The 21,024-nt window shown below is 36.4% G+C and overlaps 1 protein-coding gene and 1 long non-coding RNA gene across 3 annotated transcripts; both read right to left on the minus strand.

The window, feature by feature from the left end:
- Positions 1–7,166: 7,166 nt before the first annotated feature.
- Positions 7,167–15,555, minus strand: LOC128233639 (mucin-5AC-like). 2 transcript variants are annotated; one of them, XM_052947414.1, is made up of 5 exons: positions 15,434–15,555; positions 15,093–15,140; positions 12,666–12,770; positions 11,607–11,759; positions 7,167–7,397 (listed from the first exon to the last, which is right to left on the minus strand). In XM_052947414.1, exons 1-5 carry the CDS (start codon positions 15,537–15,539, stop codon positions 7,294–7,296), a joined length of 516 nt encoding a protein of 171 aa, XP_052803374.1. In that variant the 5' UTR covers positions 15,540–15,555; the 3' UTR covers positions 7,167–7,293. The 2 variants fall into 2 exon arrangements, with proteins under 2 accessions (XP_052803374.1, XP_052803373.1); XM_052947413.1 differs by having other exon boundaries at positions 15,093–15,143.
- Positions 15,556–17,906: 2,351 nt separating this feature from the next.
- LOC128233640 (uncharacterized) lies at positions 17,907–19,431 on the minus strand. The gene is made up of 3 exons (XR_008260738.1): positions 19,348–19,431; positions 18,823–18,870; positions 17,907–17,985 (listed from the first exon to the last, which is right to left on the minus strand). It is a non-coding gene; the product is annotated as an uncharacterized LOC128233640 (long non-coding RNA).
- Positions 19,432–21,024: the final 1,593 nt, after the last annotated feature.

Genomic DNA, 21,024 nt, shown 5'->3' on the forward strand with positions numbered 1-21,024 from the left:
TGCAAGTTCCGGTCTGACGTCGCAGATTCTCTAGAATCACTTCATGCAAGTTCCGGTCTGACGTCGCAGATTCTCTAGAATCACTGCATGCAAGTTCCGGTCTGACGTCGCAGATTCTCTAGAATCACTTCATGCAAGTTCCGGTCTGGTGTCGCGGTTTTTGATGGCTCCTACCACATCATCGCCTGAAATGGAGTCAATAGTTTTGGGTAAGGACAATTGATTTATCTTTCTTTGAAAGAAGTTGAAATGATGGTATAAAAACGCTGAAAATCCAAATTTCACCTTCCTTATACTGTTCTTGAAATATATTCTGATAACTATGAACAATTAAGTTATCATTACATTGTGGTCACTTTTAAATTTGACGTTTGTCTTCTCTCAACGTTTGGTTATAGTGGTCTAGTAGTAAAGGTGTCGACCTCTCACCTAAGATGTTGTGGTTTCAATTGTTGATAAGTTCTAACCAGGTGGACGGTGCATGGAAAACAGTTTCGTGAATATAATGGGTGAAAGAATGGCCTCTAAAATTTCATCAAGTTTTTTTCCGTTTTTGCCCTAGTGATTTGCTTTCGTGATATGACCGCAAATATAAAATATGATATGACCCCTTCAGTTGTTCAAAGGATAAAGCTCATATGCTTTCTGAGTCTAATGTGTTATGTGAGTATCCCATCCATGTTCATGTATGACAAACATTAATGATTATTGCACGACCAAATCGACAACTTAAGTTCCCCTGACGACGGCATTTAGACAAAGATACATTTATTCTTCTAAAGATGGCCTAAGTATAATATACAAACAGTGTTGGTATTTGTATAACATTAGGTCAATCATATAACCTTGATGGTAATTTCGGTAGCTAAACAATTGACCACTTGTCATACATAGGTTTACCAAGACACGATCTATAGTCAACCATAACCTATATATGGTATATTTAAACAATATAACCAATACTTGTGTCATATGGATTGTAAGTAAAACTTCTCCAGTTAACAAAATGTTACCTAGTCATAAACATTGCTTGAGTATCTTTTATACTCTTGTTTGATCTTTTTAGTAGAAATAGCATTTATATTAGCAAAGTTTCCTGATTGTTCTCGTAATCTGTTTCCTCTGGGCATGTCACATAACCTGCCTTCTTGAATATGAGCAGGATGGACATTCTGTCTACGTTTCGTAAATATTCCGTATAACATTAGCCACAATAATGCCCACATAGGGAACTTTTTGTAACATTTGGGTATTCATTTTGTTCTCTAAACGCCACAAGACGACTGATTCATACCAATGTAGAATATATTCTTCAACTGTAACTCCACAATATTTAACACTGCATTGTTTAATAAAAACACAAAAGTTAAACATAAATTATTTTTAGCCAATACCTTTCGATTATTACACTGAAGTGTTTTATAAAACACAAATTTAAATCGATCTGTCAACAAAGCATCGCCTTTTTAGCTATCTAGTAGGGGCCCGTTATCTTTCCGCTCAATAGACTTAGCGCTTGGATCTGTCATTCTTGGCAAGGAAAACAAGAAGTGGGATATGGAGGTGTAGAGTCGCCAAAACAAAAACCTTCAAAGACTCTGAAGCGGCTGTTTATATGGACTAGTATAACGTGTGTCCACAGATACGCTAACAACGTCGTTGTTTTCACGTGTGACCTACTTTTAAACTTGACAATGTCCACAAAAAACAAAAATGTTTACTAAATTTCACGGAAAAGAGAGAGAAAAAGGTGTTGAAAGTACTTTCTTTAAAAAAAATCAGTACAAATCTCTTACTCAACATGACTCATAATTAATATGAATTAAAATTTAATAGCGCGCGCATTCTAAAGTTCTATGTAGCGGGGATAATGTGTTATAAAGAAAACAAAATAATTCGCCTTATTTTCAGCAATACAATTACTTTGGTTTTGGTAGGTTGATGAATGGTTTATCTTGCAATTACGATAGTCTGAGAACATGACCAAACGACATGGAAATAAGGCGACAAAATGTTGACGATAGACGTTAACCGACGCACAACGGCAGATTTAACAAAAACACCTCGAGTGCTTACTGATAAGCCTAGACATTACAGCCGTTTCATATTTCTGCAGATCTTTACCAAATCTCTGTTAAAATACATTTATTCACCTTACAACTTTACTACAATTTCTGAAATTACATCAAACAGTTACACACTAAAGATTCAAAACTCTTACGCCATATATATATGGCTCTGTGAATTCCATTTAATTAAGTTGTCATTTTACCGACCTGAAAGAAATCTATTCCCGTTTTCCGCGTAATAAAAAATAGTCCTGCCCGCCAGCATTTTCTCACTCAACCCGCAACCATCTCTGTACCTGGATACAAGCAACTGAAAGGAAATTATACAAGACCTCGAGTAATATCCATTATTATTTGACTCATTAATACTATATAGTCGTCTCAGAAATGTTATTACATGTAGTTTGTTTTAGGAAGGTTAAATAATGGTTGAACTTGCAATTCAAAAACACCGTTATTGTTCAATTGTACTTGGATATGATTTCCTCAGAGCATGAAAACACGACATGGAAATAAGGCGACAGAATGTTGACGAAATACATAAACCGACGGACAACGGCCTATTTACCAAGAGCTCCTGGTGTTGAAATGCGCTTACTGATAAGCCCAGACAGTACAGCCGTTTCATATATATGCTTATCTTTATTCATCTATCCGTTTAAATGCATTCATTCACCTAGCATCTCTTTACTGAAATTATATTAAACTGTTACCAACAAAAGGTCCAATACTCTTATTCCATACCGTTCAATGCTCTGTGAATTCTAGTGTTGACATTTGTCTCCGAACTGATAGTAGTCCATTCCCGTCTTCCACGTCATGAACAAATAGTCCTCAGGCCAGCATTTTTTCAATCAACCCGCAACCATCACCGTACCTGGATACAGGCAACTGAAAGGAAAGTATATAAAACCTCGAGTAATATCCATACACCATACACCATAAACATTATTTGACTCATTAATACTATATAGTCGAAGTTTTCTTGGTAGATCAAATTTAGATTATTTTTATCACGTGTAACCGCCGTGAGTTCGTGCCCCAGTGCCGGAATTGCACATTTGTCAATTGTAATAACATATGGCAAAAACTACTAAGGTCAAATTGGAAGCCATATTTATATTTGGCTTGACACAGTTCTATAAACAATACAGTAACAGGTTTAGCCTCTAGTGCAGACTTACATTGCTAAATGTCTGTTCCTTTCGTGTCCATACATTATTGTAACGGGGTTCTTACACAGATCCTGCATTTTATGATAGGTGACCTATGCTATAGTAGACATTTGCTTTTACAAGATGTCAATATAACGCTTTTAAAATGACAAGGCGGGGGACGAAAAACAGTTGTAAACTAATGCTGTATTAACCAAAGTTTGACTAACTGATTAATCGTTTAAGCCTTGTTTTTTTGGAGCATATTTATGCTTTTTAATGATCACTTATTAAAAATTCATTAGCTAAGTGTAATAACCGGATCCCTTAAATGCGACACTTATAAATGGTGATCTACGAAAATGCAGTTACCAACTAATGTTGCACTTAACCAAAGTTGGATTAACTGATTTTTTCTTGATCTTTATAAACTCTACCACGACAGCATAGTGATCTAGATCTGATAAGCGCTTGCTGAGGCAGCCCCGCTCATGAAAGTCCCTCTAAGCCACCGAGGTCCCTGTCGCTACCTGCACATAGAGTTCAGAGAATATTCGGCTCAGATTTCTAGAAGGCGTCGAGCGCGTGTCCACCACGGTTGAGCATCAGAGGTATTCCGCTTACAAGAAAACCCGAACAAGCGCTACCAAATCTAGACAACCGTACCATCGTAATAGTTAACACCATAGTCATGTTGAAAAATTACTAAGCATAATGTTATAACCGATTGAATAGCCTATTACAATAAAATTAACATAAAATGTCCACCGATACCTCATGTGTGTTTGTTATATGGCAATGAATCGCAAAGCCAAAAAATGCTTTATGAAAGGTCCGCAAGCATACCATATTTACTTATAAGCATTTAGCCTTATGAAAGGAAGCACTAGCACATATGCAACAAACAGAAAATATGTAAAATTGATACAATGCATATTTTAAATTATACAACTTAGCTGGTTTCCATTTCTGCTTCATCCAAGTTATATGTCATAACTGCCGGTACTGAGCATTTTAAAAATGTGTGTATTGCCAATAGTTAAAATGTTTAGACCAATTAATCCGGAGATGCACCGTCAAGCTATTCTTTACACTAAAGAAAAAAATACAATATTTTAGAACTAACTTGAACGAAAATTGACTGGTTCGCACATTTGTTAAAATCGCTCACCATTGTACGATTGTGGTGATAATTGACCAGCAGCCAATTGTCAATCAAACAATCAACTTCAACTTCAACTTTATTTAGTACATAAGGGCATCCGGCCCAAAATACATACTATTGTATATAAATAATTAATTACAATACAGTGGTGTCTTTGCTTAATACAAATTTTATACAAATTATACTATTAATCTAACATTTTTAACAATCAGTTGACCAATAATGCGACTATTTTTGTCAACAAGAAAGACCATTCATGCAGGGTATCAAATGGCGCCAAATGAGATTGTTAAGTTAATGGCAAATTCGTATGGAAATGAAGGAAAAAACGTAATATAAATATAGCTTTAAAAAAAACTGTATTACTTCACCATTTAACATCATGTACCAGTTCCGACTCCGTTTTGAAAGTAATTTGTTAGATTATCAGTTGTATTGAATTCAAACAATATACTATTAGTAAGTGAAACACTACTTCTACTGAGTATAATTATTCATCCAGTATCAGCTAAAACAATATCTTGTTATAAATATCCCCTACAACTATGTCCTTCGCTGGTATGCACTTTCTTTAATTACCAAATAATATTCATTATATCTATTTGTTGTGTATCTCGCGATGTTATTAGACAACGTCCGTCTTTAGGAATACATGTTTTCAATTTTACTTGAATAAGTGTCTATGGACATTTTCTAGATTGTAAGAAAAGTAAATAGTTAGCAATAACAAATTTCTGTATTGTAAAAAACCGTTTTGATGTCCGTGAACAGATTTAACACCGATATAAACATAAGGAAAGTTAGCCAGATATCTATCTATAAGGAAAAGCAACTAACTTGTTAGCTTTCTATTTGTTGAGACGTGTTATTTCCCTTTGTCTAGAAGAGAAAGCACTGTGCTACATATTCGCCAGAACACCTGCCGTAAATTTTAACGATAAGAAACACAGATTGCTGAAACTAGGCAGACATTTATAAACTCAGGGAAGGCGATTACGCACCTGAAAACATCTTTACGTGCATGGAACATTTCCCTCATATCTCCTGAATTGTCCCGCAGAAGTTTAATTTGGCTGCCATTCGGGTTGTAGGGGATACATGTTCTATTTAACCTTTATCATGTTTCTGACAATATGGCACTTCATTAATGTAACTTGTTTTACCTGGGTATACAAATTCATTCATTATTTCCAAAACTTATTTGAACGTTTAAACTTATATTTACCTTTTGATTATGATACAAATACATAAATATTCCCTCTTGAACCTATTCATCCGCGTCTTTGATGTCTTCATATTATGCTGGTATATGCAATCTAAGCGTGATAACATACATAAGTCAACATACTTGCCCATCATTGCAGTCGGTTATCGCATATAAACATGTATGTGGTGTATATGCTATATATTTATCAATTTTATAAAATTGACTGTTCGTGAACATTTGTTACAAGAACCACATGTAAATGTAAAGTTTATACAAATTCGCTTTTACTATATGCTTATAGGGTATTAATTTATGTCAAGCCGTACTATAATGTTATATTATAAACCCTCTGCAACCTAAAATCGTGTCACTCTTTTACTTATGCATCAGCTTTTAGGTTGGCGGAACGCTTCTGCCACGAAAAATGATTGCAATGGCACCCTTAAAGCTGCACTCTCACAGATTGACCGTTTTGACAACTTTTTTTATTTTTTTGTCTTGGAACGAGCCAATTTTTGCGAAAATCCATGGAAAACAGTGATATAAGACTGCTGAAAAAAATAGATCGCGGATTTTTTTATTTAAGTTCAAAAATTTATGTTTTATACATTTTTATTAAACCGTTAGTAACGGTTTAAGCCATAGAACATTGATTTTCGAACGTAAAAATGCAAATCTGCTATCTGATCTTTTGCCAACAATCTTTCATCATTGGTTTGCAGATATTTACGCAAAAATTTGCTCATTCGAAGAGAAAAGATAAAAAAAAGTTGTACAAACGGTAAATCTGTGAGAGTGCAGCTTCAACGTTGGAGGTGGCAACCACAATGATGGCAGTACCAGCGTATGAGTGGAAGTCCTGTGAACCCCACAAAAATGAACGTTTTAAATAATTAAATGAAATGACGCACAGAACATCGTAAACAACTGTGTCTCCAAATATTTGGGTTTTTGTCAGGCCGGCTTTTCATTAGATTTATGCGGTCGTGAATGGCATTTCTAAAAAATAACAAACAATATATAAACATGTTGGCGAGCAATGTCCAACGGATAAAACTGTTTGGCACATAGTTTACGTTTATGGTCCATTGATAAGATTTTCCAACCATGTCTATGCAAATAATTTTTGATCAGATAAAGATATGTTTATCAAATGGAATTGCCCATAATTACACGGTTCGCTATGAATCTCAATGTAGTTATAAATGCAGATTTATATAAAATCAACAGGTCGCTGAAAGAGGAACCCTGAACACATGGACACAGCTGGCAGGAATCCATATGTGTATGTTTGACCATAAACTAATTTAAATGCAATTCTAAGTACATAACCTTGAAAGTGAGCAATATGTTTTGTCTTTTATTTACAGCTAAGACATAATTTTATTCATATCAGTTCATATGGCGTAGCAATATACTTATAAGCACGTTGTATTACATTTGGTTAGCAATTTATGAAAAAGAGTTAAATTGTAACTTCGTTTTCCAGCTGATTTTGATCATATGCAGATATCTGCCATCAAAGATAATGACTAGAAACAGACAACACAAGTTTCCTTGGTGCCCTTCAATTTATTGCAGATATCTGTAAAAAATGAACCGGTATAGTAAAATAAAGAATTCCTAATATTTTATTCGATGTTCATTGTATCAGTAACAGCAATATTAACAAATGGTATTTCACCGGTTAATGACTGTCTATCCAATCAAACTTGAGGATCCGTCATGCTCGTTGCACAACAAATGGAATGGCTCACAAATCCCATCTTTGCACAATTCCCAGCCATTCGCGCATTGGCCACCTGTAAATGGTAAACAAATCATTGTTTGTTTTATACTATTTGTTTTAACTCGATTGTGACGATATGTGAATCGCCACCATATAGTCCTTTCACTGTGTTTTAACCATTACTAATGTAAATCGATTATGATGACAGCTATGAGATCATATAAATCACCAATCAATGAACTGTTTACTGGGTATTAACCATTACTAATGTAAACCGATTATGACGACAGTTATGAGGTCATATAAATCACCAATCAATGAACTGTTTACTGGGTATTAACCATTACTATTGTAAATCGATTATGGCGACAGTTATGACGTCATATAAATCACCAATCAATGAACTGTTTACTGGGTATTAACCATTACTATTGTAAATCGATTTTGACGACAGCTATGAGATCATATAAATCACCAATCAATGAACTGTTTACTAGGTATTCATCATTACTATTGTAAATCGATTATGACGACAGTTATGAAATCATATAAATCACCAATCAATGAACTGTTTACTGGGTATTAACCATTACTAATGTAAATCGATTATGACGACAGCTATGAGATCATATAAATCACCAATCAATGAACTGTTTACTGGGTATTAACCATTACTATTGTAAATCGATTATGGCGACAGTTATGACGTCATATAAATCACCAATCAATGAACTGTTTACTGGGTATTAACCATTACTATTGTAAATCGATTATGACGACAGTTATGAGATCATATAAATCACCAATCAATGAACTGTTTACTGGGTATTCACCATTACTATTGTAAATCGATTATGACGACAGCTATGAGATCATATAAATCACCAATCAATGAACTGTTTACTGGGTATTAACCATTACTATTGTAAATCGATTATGACGACAGTTATGACGTCATATAAATCACCAATCAATGAACTGTTTACTGGGTATTCACCATTACTAGTGTAACTCGATTATGGCGACAGTTATGGGGTCATATAAATCACCACTCAATGAACTGTTTACTGGGTATTCACCATTACTAATGTAAATCGATTATGACGACAGCTATGAGATCATATAAATCACCAATCAATGAACTGTTTACTGGGTATTAACCATTACTATTGTAAATCGATTGTGACGACAGTTATGAGATCATATGAATGACCAATCAATGAACTGTTTACTGGGTATTAACCATTACTATTGTAAATCGATTGTGACGACAGTTATGAGATCATATAAATGACCAATCAATGAACTGTTTACTGGTTATTAACCATTACTAATGTAAATCGATTGTGACGACAGTTATGAGATCATATAAATGACCAATCAATGAACTGTTTACTGGGTATTAACCATTACTATTGTAAATCGATTATGACGACAGTTATGAGATCATATAAATCACCAAGCAATGAACTGTTTACTGGGTATTAACCATTACTATTGTAAATCGATTATGACGACAGTTATGAGATCATATAAATCACCAATCAATGAACTGTTTACTGGGTATTAACCATTACTATTGTAAATCGATTATGACGACAGTTATGAGATCATATAAATCACCAATCAATGAACTGTTTACTGGGTATTAACCATTACTAATGTAAATCGATTGTGACGATAGTTATGACGTCATATAAATAACTAAATAGTGACCATTACTATTGTCAATCGATTATGACGACAGTTATGAGGTCATATAAATCACCAATCAATGAACTGTTTACTGGGTATTAACCATTACTATTGTAAATCGATTATGACGACAGCTATGAGATTATACAAATCACCAATCAATGAACTGTTTACTGGGTATTAACCATTACTATTGTAAATCGATTATGACGACAGCTATGAGATCATATAAATCACCAATCAATGAACTGTTTACTGGGTATTAATCATTACTATTGTAAATCGATTATGACGACAGCTATGACGTCATATAAATCACCAATCAATGAACTGTTTACTGGGTATTAACCATTGCTAATGTAAATCGATTGTGACAAAAGTTATGACGTCATATAAATAACTAAAAAGGAACTGTTTACTGGGTAGGAACCATTACTAATGTAACCGTCTCCGTGGCCAAGTGGTTAACCGTCAGCATACGGAGCGGGAGGTGGTGGGTTCGATCCCTGGCCGCGTCAAACCAAAATACGTTAAAAGTTGGTACAAGTAGCTCCCTTGCCTGGCGCTCTGCATTTAAAGGGAAGTGCTTGGAAAAGTGGTGTACTCAGTACTGGCTATACGGGTGCTTTACACCGACCATGTAAGAGAACCAAGGGGTCTCTTCAAAAAAGAGCTAGGGTATCCTACCCGGACTTCATTGTATCCCACCACTGTCTCTTTAGCGTGCTGTCCCTTCAGCAAAAAAACAAAGGACCCCGGTGGAAATAAGTGCTTGCACTTTCACGGGTTATCCTTGACCGCAAGGTCTAAAGAATTGCATACTTACATACAAACTCGGTTGTGAAGACAGTTATGACGTCATATAAATCACCACTCAAGGAACCGTTTACTGTGTATTCACCATTACTAATGCAAATCGATTATGGCGACAGTTATAAGGTCATATAAATCACCACTCACGGAACTGTTTTACTGGGTATTCACCATTACTAATGTAAATCGATTATGGCGACAGTTATGAGGTCATATAAATCACCACTCAAGGAACCGTTTACTGTGTATTCACCATTACTAATGTAACTCGATTATGGCGACAGTTATGACGTCATATAAATCACCACTCAAGGAACTGTTTACTGGGTATTCACCATTACTAATGTAACTCGATTATGGCGACAGTTATGGGGTCATATAAATCACCACTCAAGGAACTGTTTACTGGGTATTCACCATTACCAATGTAACTCGATTATGGCGACAGTTATGAGGTCATATAAATCACCACTCAAGGAACCGTTTACTGGGTATTCACCATTACTAATGTAACTCGATTATGGCGACAGTTATGAGGTCATATAAATCACCACTCAAGGAACCGTTTACTGGGTATTCACCATTACTAATGTAACTCGATTATGGCGACAGTTATGAGGTCATATAAATCACCACTCAAGGAACCTTTTACTGTGTATTCACCATTACTAATGTATATCGATTATGGCGACAGTTATGACGTCACTTAATCACCACTCAAAGAACTGTTTACTGTGTATTCACCATTACTTATGTAACTCGATTATGACGACAGTTATGAGGTGATATACATATCAACACTTTTGGAACTGTTTGCTTGGTAGGAACCATTACCAATATTACTCGTTTGTGACAACATATGTGAGCTGATATAACTCTGCACCATCAATGAGTATGTTTATTGGGTAGTTCCCATTATTAACGTAACACTATCTGGACGAAAGCTATAGTGAACAATACTGATCGCCTTTTTTGAGAGGCTAAGTACTGGTCCAGGACTTGTCATGCGGCAGCCCAATATTTTTCCATATTGGGCCATCAAATTTATATCGTACAAAAATGGCGGTTCCGATGAATAATTGAAACATTTAAACATGCAAACAGGTTGTCGACGTGATATATACGTTACGAGGTTAGTAGGTGACCCGATATGGGATATACGAGGCGCACGAAACCATAATCGGATTCGAGCTTCGCTCTCACCCGATATGGTTTCCTTTGACCCGTATATCCCATATCGGGTCACCTACTAACCCCGTAACTTATAATAATTGCGACTTTATTTAGACACTCAAAAAAAAATGAAAAAAATAACTAATAATAATAATAATAATAATAATAATAATAATAATAATATTAATTATAATACAGAATTTCATAATTTTCAAATTCTATTTTTGAAATATTTCATTGCTCAAAATTGAAACAAATATTTAAGCCCAAAAGTACCATGTCGAAATTCTATTAAAGATCGTTTTGTTTTTAGATTATTTGGGACTGTTATTAATTACGCGGGTACATCTGCCATGCACCATGAAAACTCAGTAGAAAAGCCCTTATGGCACTAAATGTATTATCAACTAAATGCAGTAAGTATAATATCACGCTAAAAATTAGTTGTCAATTATTAGATGCCTTTGTTGGCTTAATATTAGCTTGGTTATGGGTCGGAGGTTTGGGGATCGAAAACCAAAAGAAAACGATCACATCAATTTTGTACCTTGTGGGTATATGTCAAAAGAAATTATGTTCTGTTCTATGAAAACAAACATACTGTCATCAGTGGTTGCCGCTGGCTGAGTTGTCGTCACAATTGGCAGACTTGATGTCATCACAGGCGAAGTGGAAGAAATTATCACCGAAGCACTTGACACCATAGCCGCTGTTGTTGTACGTTCCGTGGGGGAAGTCATCCTTGTCGAGTGAGCTGAGTCAAGATAAATGCAAAACAGTATTTAAAAAACAACAACAAGCAAGCCGTTGAACAAATCATTGAAGGACTCCATTTTCTTTCACAATAATTATGTTAAGTTGTACACCAGATCAAAGACGCAAAGCGCATCTAGACACACTCAGACTTCTATTCAATAAAACCTACTTTGGAGATATCGGCCATATCATTTAAATCTCAGTTATTTAACAATAATTAACATCGTGTTTTTTGCATACTATTGATAAGGGTAAGACTCACTTGTCTCACACCATTATATATTTGGATGATTTAAATACAGCATTTGTGTTGTCTGACTAAAGCAGTTATATAAACTTTCACATAGTTTTAGTATTTGTTCTTACATAAAACATTTCTTTAAAGGTATTTCCTTCTGATATTATAACAAGGACATATTCATTTAATATGAAATTAGTGTTTTAGATCACTGGAATTTCAAAAAAAGGACAATAACGTTCATTTCTAGGAATGCTGTTATTTGCATATCTACCAATGTGGATACTGAATGAATGTGGACACTCTTCAAGCCCCAATTTCTCGATACTTCTTAAGTCCATTATAACAGGATTAAGCTAAACTCAATATCTTTGTTGTTCTATAATGTACGTTATATTTACTTCTTTAAAAGTTTTTTATAAATTATATCAGAAAAATCTGTATGCTAATTAGAAGAAACCATTTTTCATTTATCAAAATCCATTATTAGTATGTATTTTGGCTAATTGAAATAAGCTACTTAAGCCTATTAAGCTTAGGAAATTTCGAGAAATTGGGGCCAGGTGATCTACTTTGGGGATAAAGGTCATTTCATTGAAATCTTAATTATATAATATTATCTTAAAATAAAAAAATAAAAATACTGTTCATTGTAGTTAGACTCACTTGTGAAGTTATACGAGCCATCATGCTCTGTGCACATCCAATGAAATGGCTCACATGTCCCGTCAGCACACGCCTCCCAACCCACAATACACACTTCGTTCCCACCTTTTGATGTAAAGTAAAAACCATTGTATTATAAACATGATTTTGAATCAAGACGTGCAAAAATATTGAATGTTTAACAATGCCGGTCGCGAGAAATATGACGCCAAAAGTTCGTGCTCTAAATACAGATTGGCTGCTCGGAATACGATGCATTATTTGTAGGAATGTTGTCATTTATTTATTTACAATATATCGGCTTCAATCTCGAAACTCTTTAGATGTCATATATTATACTGAACAGCTATTTGGGCACAAAGGCAATATGTGGAAGCATTAAAATATGCTCCGAATAAAACATTAGTTTAGAGTACGAAAGAGCCTTGGTGATGTTCATACTTCACGATTTCCACTCTTGGAATCATGATATTGAAATCGTAAATTTTATAAATAAAGATCGTGCATTCCTGAAGTTGAAGTCATACACTCAGGTCGAGAAAAAAAATCTTGAAATGATCGCAAATTAATGAAATATCTTGAAAACGTTATTGTGTTAAAAATACGTGTGTATACATCACACAGGTCTCTGAAAACCAGCGTTCTATCCCTCTTCGTCTGAATGTTTATCGTCGTCGTTAAATTGACATAAAAAACGAACATAAGGCTATTCACATTGAAAATTATTCAAGATTATTTTTCAGAAACATAAGAAATACGTTAACCCGCCACAAGAACAAGGCGAAAATAAGTGGCGGTGTAAAAATGTGCCTAGCGGCGGTGCAAAATTGAGCCAAGTGGCGATGCTAAAACACGCTAACAGAGGGGCGAAAATGTGCCGAGTGGCGGTGCTAAAATACGCTTAATAGAGGGGCTAAAATGTGCCAAGTGGCGGTGCAAAAATGTGCCAAGTGGCGGTGCTAAAATACGTTAAATGGATGGGCAAACATGTGCCAAGTGGCGGTGCTAAAATACGCTAAATGGAGGGGCGAAAATGTGCCAAGTGGCGGTGCTAAAATACGCTAAATGGAGGGGCGAAAATGTGCCAAGTGGCGGTGCTAAAATACGCTAAATGGAGGGGCGAAAATGTGCCAAGTGGCGGTGCTTAAATACGCTAAATGGAGGGCGAAAATGTGCCAAGTGGCGGTGCTAAATACGCTAAACGGAGGGGCGAAAATGTGCCTAGTGGCGGTGCAAAAAAGAGCCAAGTACGCTTAATGGAGGGGCGAAAATGTGCCTAGTGGCGGTGCTTAAATACGCTTAATGAAGGGGCGAAAATGTGCCTAGTGGCGGTGCTAAAATATTCTTACTGGAGGGGCGAAAATGTTACAAGTGGTGGTGCTAAATACTATAAACGGAGGGGCGAAAATGTGCCTAGTGGTGGTGCTAAAAATGCTAAATGGAGGGGCGAAATGGTGCATAGTGGCGGTGCTGAAATACGCTAAATGAAGGGGCAAAAATGTGCCAAATGGGGTGCTAAAACGCTTAATGGAGGGACGAAATGTGCCTAGTGGCGGTGCTAAAATACGCTTATTGGAGGGGCGAAAATGTGCATAGTGGTGGTGCTAAAATACGCTAAATGAAGGGGCGAAAATGTGCCAAATGGGGTGCTAAAACGCTTAATGGAGGGACGAAAATGTGCCTAGTGGCGGTGCTAAAATACGCTTAATGGAGGGGCGAAAATGTGACAAGTGGTGGTGCTAAAATACGCTAAATGAAGGGGCGAAAATGTGCCTAGTGGCGGTGCTAAAATACGCTTAATGGAGGGGCGAAAATGTGACAAGTGGCGGTGCTAAAATACGCTTAATGGAGGGGCGAAAATGTGCCTAGTGGCGGTGCTAAAATACGCTTAATGGAGGGGCGAAAATGTGACTAGTGGTGGTGCTAAAATACGCTTAATGGAGGGGCGAAAATGTGACTAGTGGTGGTGCTAAAATACGCTTAATGGAGGGGCGAAAATGTGACTAGTGGCGGTGCTAAAATACGCTTAATGGAGGGGCGAAAATGTGACTAGTGGTGGTGCTAAAATACGCTTAATGGAGGGGCGAAAATGTGACTAGTGGTGGTGCTAAAATACGCTTTACAGAGCGTATACCACAACTCAGTGGTTTGGTTGACCGGTTAGTGCAGTGGTACATGCACTCGCTTCTCACCTATGCGACCCGGGTTCGATTCCCGACCTTGGCGCATGTGAGTTTGGTTTGTGGTCAATAAGTCGGACAAGTCGGTTTTTGTCCGGGTACTCCGGTTTCCCAACAACACAAGACCACACTCTCGCGCAACATCGTGCAAACGAGAGTGAGGTATATAAGTTGCATTAACTTGTTTCACAATCGTTGTTCAAGATAAATAAATTTATAATGCTAGTGTACCGACATGTTTACTCACTAGAATCAGTAACCGGTGCAGCAGTTGTGTGATGAACTGTAGGAGCTGCTGCTAAAAAATGTTAGAACTTGTTCGTTAGTCATAAATACAAACAAGGCATTATCAACTGATTTTACCATGGTACTTACGCATAACAAAATACTTCTAAGTCTTTTTAAATGATAATAAATACATGTTTTGTTGTGTGTTTTTTGCTTCCGTTAACGTATTGTATGTTAATGCTTCTCAATAAAATCGTTGTTACTCAATGAACATTTTATAGATAATATTGATTATTTAATGGTTATGAAAAATGACTTTTAGATCAAAGTAATTATCAATGAATACATGAAATATATTACAGGTAATGGTCAAGGTGGTCTGGGACACTGTGGAAGCTGAACTCCCCAGTGTGGTAGACGTTTGTGTTTCTGTTTCCGTGGTACTAATTGTTGATGTCGCGGCCATTGTTACAACCGTGACAATGCCTGAAGTGACAAAGATAGTTTATAAAAGAAGGCTCAGTATAGTCGATGTTCAGGTACTGATAGATAAAGTTAATGTGTCACTGTATCGGCGGAAGAATAAGTATTCCAAAAAGATTTTGTAAATACGTTTCATTCTTGTAATCGCTTGTATTATACGTTTTGTTCATACCAAAACAAATTGATGTTCTACAATACTACAATAAAAACCATACTGAGTGAGTACCTAAATCGGAACACTTTCGCACTATTTGTGAACTATTTTTAGTTAGACTTACACCACAACTACAAAATTTTCCATCAGCATACTAGGATTCAAGACCAATTGGTTGATATAAATGGTATTTTTCAAGATACTATCAATCTGCATGAAAAGTAATTTATTAACCGCACAATCAAGGACTGCCATTTTCGTCCTCGGAGTACCTAAATATGGAACAGTTTTAATACATTATTTATTTTTCTGTATTCTTTAAAAATTATTGCTCCATGTTTTATTTAAGTAAACTAATAATTCATGTTATTTCTAGCTTGTCTTTTTTTGTCATTTTTGATAGTAAAATTTAATGATTTCAGTAAAATACAGGCTGTACCAGTATGCTGCGATTGTGGCAAGCATGAAGTCTTTCCCCCGCGTGCCATGTATAATTGACGTTTGAACATGAAACACTTAAAATGATCGAAGTATTTGAAATACTATCCGGAGAATCGTGTTCTTTAGAACTTGTATCTGAAGCAAGCATCTTTATTGATTAAAATCGTAAATAAACTGATCTCAATCGGAAAAACACTTTTATAATGGGTGTTCCAAATTTAGGTACTGTTCCGATTTAGGTACTCGCCCAGTAGGGATAAGTCCAGGAGCCAGGAATTAAACGTCGACTAAAGCCCTATATTCACACAACGTTACAAGATTATTAACACCATCGAAACACAGGGGCAAGCACAGAGGCATGGAGTTTAACGTTATCTAAAGATCTACATTCTAAAAACGTTACAAGACATACACAACCATGGCCAATACAGGGAAAGGGCCGAAAGCCTGGAATTTAACGTTGACTTAAGCCCTACACTCTTACAACGCAAGACGACAAAAAAAACTATGGGATATACAGGGATTAAGTCCGAAGCCAGGAATTTAACGTAGACCTAAGCGCTACATTCTTACAACGTAACAAGACATAAACCGATGGGCTCTACAGGGACGAAGCCAGAAGCAAGGAACTAAACTTTGACTTAAGCCCTACACTCTAATAACGTAAAATGATATCAACTGGAATTTACAGGGACAAAGTCAGAAGCCAGGAATTTAACGTAGATTAAAGCCCTACACTCTAACAACGTGGCATGACATGTTAGACCATATTCACTTGAGGGAAACACATAGCAGCCCATCAATTTACTAATGCGGCGTTCACACAGTGCCGATTATGGCTCCCGTTTGAGATCAGACAGCGCTACGACACGAAAAGCGAAAAAGTCGGATTACTATCCTCATTGATCTGGAATGTCCTATCATTGTCTAAACGCAGTCGTATATGTTCGTAACAGAGTCCTACGAATCGGGAATGGTCCGGAGAGGTCGGCCAAGCACTCCCGACAGTTAGGTGCGTCCCGTAACATTCGGGAAACTCAGCCGATTTTGTCTAGTCGGATTACAATCGTGACTATGTCGTGACAGATTCGGTCGTTTTTTACCATGACAAAGATACAAATCGGGTCAGAATCGGATTTAGAACGGGATAATCGGGACGAATTCTGCTGGAAACGGCTGGATCGGGACGCCTCCTTAACAATATGTTGTCGTGATTAAATAAATGTTTTTACAAATTTTAATAAAAGTTTGAATTTCCAGCCACGAATCACAGGATCTTGATCAGACTTTTGACACATTTTAATCGGGAATGGTCCTATCAAGGACGGCAGTAAAATTCCTGAATGTGTGATTTAGGCTTATAATATTTTGTTCAAAGACACAAGGATTAAGTCCCGATTCTTTAAGCGCTTTTTTTGCGCTTAGTTGAATAATGGCAGTACTGAGTATTCTAGAATTTTGGTTCATCTTTGTATGAAAATATTTGGTCAGTTCATGGATAATCACGAAAGCTTTCACTGCGTTCAAATACCGACGAACAAAAATACTAAAACATTTAATTCTTAACAAATATAAAAACAGAGACACACAACACAGCAAACATAACACTAAAACAAAAATCGCCAGAAGTTGATAGTAATGGGTTTAAACCAGTGAAGTGCGCTCAACTTCACACTTGTCCCATGTTACCAAATTACATAAATATAAGATTATCGGAATGAGTTCATATCTTCGAGTAATATATAAACTTGCTTACCTTGATCTCCACAGAGTGCCTCAAATGCCTCACAACTGCCGTCCGTGCACTGTACGAATCCATCAGCGCATTCGGTTCCTGTTAAAATGTCATTCAAGTATAAAGATTGAAGGCCTAAACTATTATTTTTTTATCAGACGAGAAGAACCAACCTTACTAGCATGAATGAATGAATAAAAGTAAAAAATGAACAAACACACAAACGAATGAACAAAAGAACGAACGAACGAGCGAATGAACGAACGAACGAACGAACGAACGAACGAACAAACGAACGAACGAACGAACGAACGAACGAATGAATGGATGGATGAATGACAGAATGAATGATTGAATGAATGGATTGATGAATGAATGAATTAATTAATTAATTAATGAATGAATGAGTGAATGAATGAATTAATTAATTAATGAATGAATGAATGAATGAATGAATGAATGAATGAATGAATTAATGAATGAATGAATGAATGAATGAATGAATTTATGAATGAATTAATGAATTAATGAATGAATGAATGAGTGAATGAATGAATTAATTAATTAATGAATGAATGAATGAATGAATGAATGAATGAATGAATGAATGAATGAATGAATGAATGAATGAATGAATGAATGAATGAATGAATGAATGAATGAATGAATTTTTAATTAATTAATTATTTATTTATTTAATTAATGTATAATGATCAATGAAAGAATGAATGATCGAACGAACGAAAAAACGAAATAACGAACAAAGGAGCGAACAATCACACAAACACAATTACATTATCTGCACCAGCAATCCGCTTAATAGTCATTAATTGCTCAAGTGATTTCCGTTACACGGAGACAGTAATGCGTTGAAAATATGACTATCATGAAATAATATTTACTGCACTGTGTGTCGACAAATTTTGAAATATTTACCTGCTGGTGCTGAACTTGTGATTGGAAGATAGAGAGTCACACAGAAGCCTTAAATGGAAAAAATGTGGGACAGTTGAAGAATGTCAGTTATCAGATATTAGGCCACACCAAATTGATCTTTAGTTCCTCGGATTTTTGCCAAAAAAAAATGGAGCGAGCGAGCGAAATAAAAATAAAAATAAATTTATTTTTTTTATCATTTTTCATAAAATATGAAGCGAGCGCAAGCGAAAAACATATTAAAAATGGACAAATTACACTTCAACCTATATTTACACTCAAAATATCTGGTTCACAGGTAAAAAAATTGGAGCGATCGCATGAAAAAAATAAAAATATTTTTTTTACATTTTCAAAAAAACAGGTGCGGCGAATCCGAGGAACGAAAGATCAATTTGGTGTGGCCTTAATATAAGATGTAGTATTTTACAGCTTCGATACTATATCAGCGATACATTTATAAACTTGAAACAATTTTTTTTTTCCAATCAGTCTTTAAAGAGAGATTTAAGATCATTCACTTACATATCAAACTATAGATATCCATTGCTGCAGAATTAAATTTCGAACTATAAACAGAGTCAAAGTTAGTATACGTATACAGTTAATTATAACTTGCTTTAGAGCCTTAAAGTCCAAGATAAGAATTTTAAAGAGTTCATTAATAATGATGTTTAGTATTGGCATCTATCTATGATACAAATATAGACTTTTGTAAATATGGACCGAATGAAAAGTGTCTGATAATTTTACTATACGATTAAACTAGTGTAAAGTGATATAATGTGAAAACATACGTTCAAATATTATTTCTAGTAGACTAAGCAGGATTTCAAAATCAACTCGAAACAAGTTTAAAATTAATCTTTAAAAACAAGCCACATTGTCCTAGTGTTACTTCACAGTCTTTTCTAAAATAAATTGAACAACTGAAGGATTGGTATCTTAATCGTAGGCCTGACATTCCTAATAGGCTTCCGTTACAATTAATAATAAATCAAATCATTACTGATTTGACTTCCGAGCGAGGTACATCTCCATTCTAAATATGCAAAGAAGTAAACCACTGTCGTCAAATTATCTAGGACGACTCTCCCCCAGGCACCCCAGGAAGAAAAGGATAGGGATGCAGCTGTAGAAGCCCCCACAATAGGAAGAGGCCGTGGCAGGGGCCGTGGAGCCATGGGAGGGGCAGGGCGGACCCCTGGTAAGGAAGACTAGTTAAGTCAGGGTCAACAAGTAACCACAGCACCTACAAAGGAGAATTTCTGCCCCCCCCCCTCCCCCATAGTGCTCTCTGAGGCCAAAAATAATGACATCGTGGAAGCGAATACAGGCAAACATAATGATATTGTGCAGGCAAACGCTGGCGAGAACAACGCACTTAACCATGCTCGTGCAACGTGGTGCGCAGACAGCCGAAGCGGTTGGTCAGTTTACCAAATGCAGTATCCACCACTATGATGGCTCGTGACAGACAATAGTTAAGGATTCTCTCTTCATGGTTCATGTGCCGCCTTGAGAAATATTTCATCAGCCAGGTTTTCGATGGCTAATGCTTCGTTAGCAATGATGTAGTATCTCTGTCAACATGAAGTGTATGGTATTGTTGTGGCCAACAGATGCGGTCGGTGATGATATGGTCTCTGAAGTCACCGTCATTCCAGATCTGCCAATCAGACCAGGAGCCAGGAAGCCGACATTGATCTACTAGCACTTATAGTCTACCGTAGTCATATGGGCGATGAAGTGGTACTCCTTTTAGTTATAGTAAATTGATTCGTCCGTTTTCTTATTGCAACGTGCTTTCTAGTCCAGTGCGCCTATATCATATGAAAATTGCCAACTGGTGTTGAAGAGTTCTGCTGCACCACCCCCCTCGTCCGGGGCAGTGGGGATGTTGAGAACGTCTTCAGAGTACTCTGCTAAGATGGCCTTCCTGAGTATATTAGCGAGTGGTATCTGAATCCATTGACAAGCTGACGGAGAGTGACCGCATTTCCTCTTTTTTATCTTTAGGGTCAGTCGGTTCACAAGGTCCTGGAGTAGGAGGGGTCAATTATAAGAAAGGTTTTGAAGGCGGCCACATCCTCCCTCCTAAACCCTTTATTAGTTTGTGGTACTGGCCGAAAGCCTCGCATCACCGTAGCCTGTCCCTGCATGATGCGAGGGGCTCTCTCTCCCCTTCCTCTTCTATCTTAT

Source organism: Mya arenaria, chromosome 5 (assembly GCF_026914265.1).
Source record: "Mya arenaria isolate MELC-2E11 chromosome 5, ASM2691426v1".
Taxonomy (NCBI): Eukaryota; Metazoa; Mollusca; class Bivalvia; order Myida; family Myidae; genus Mya; species Mya arenaria.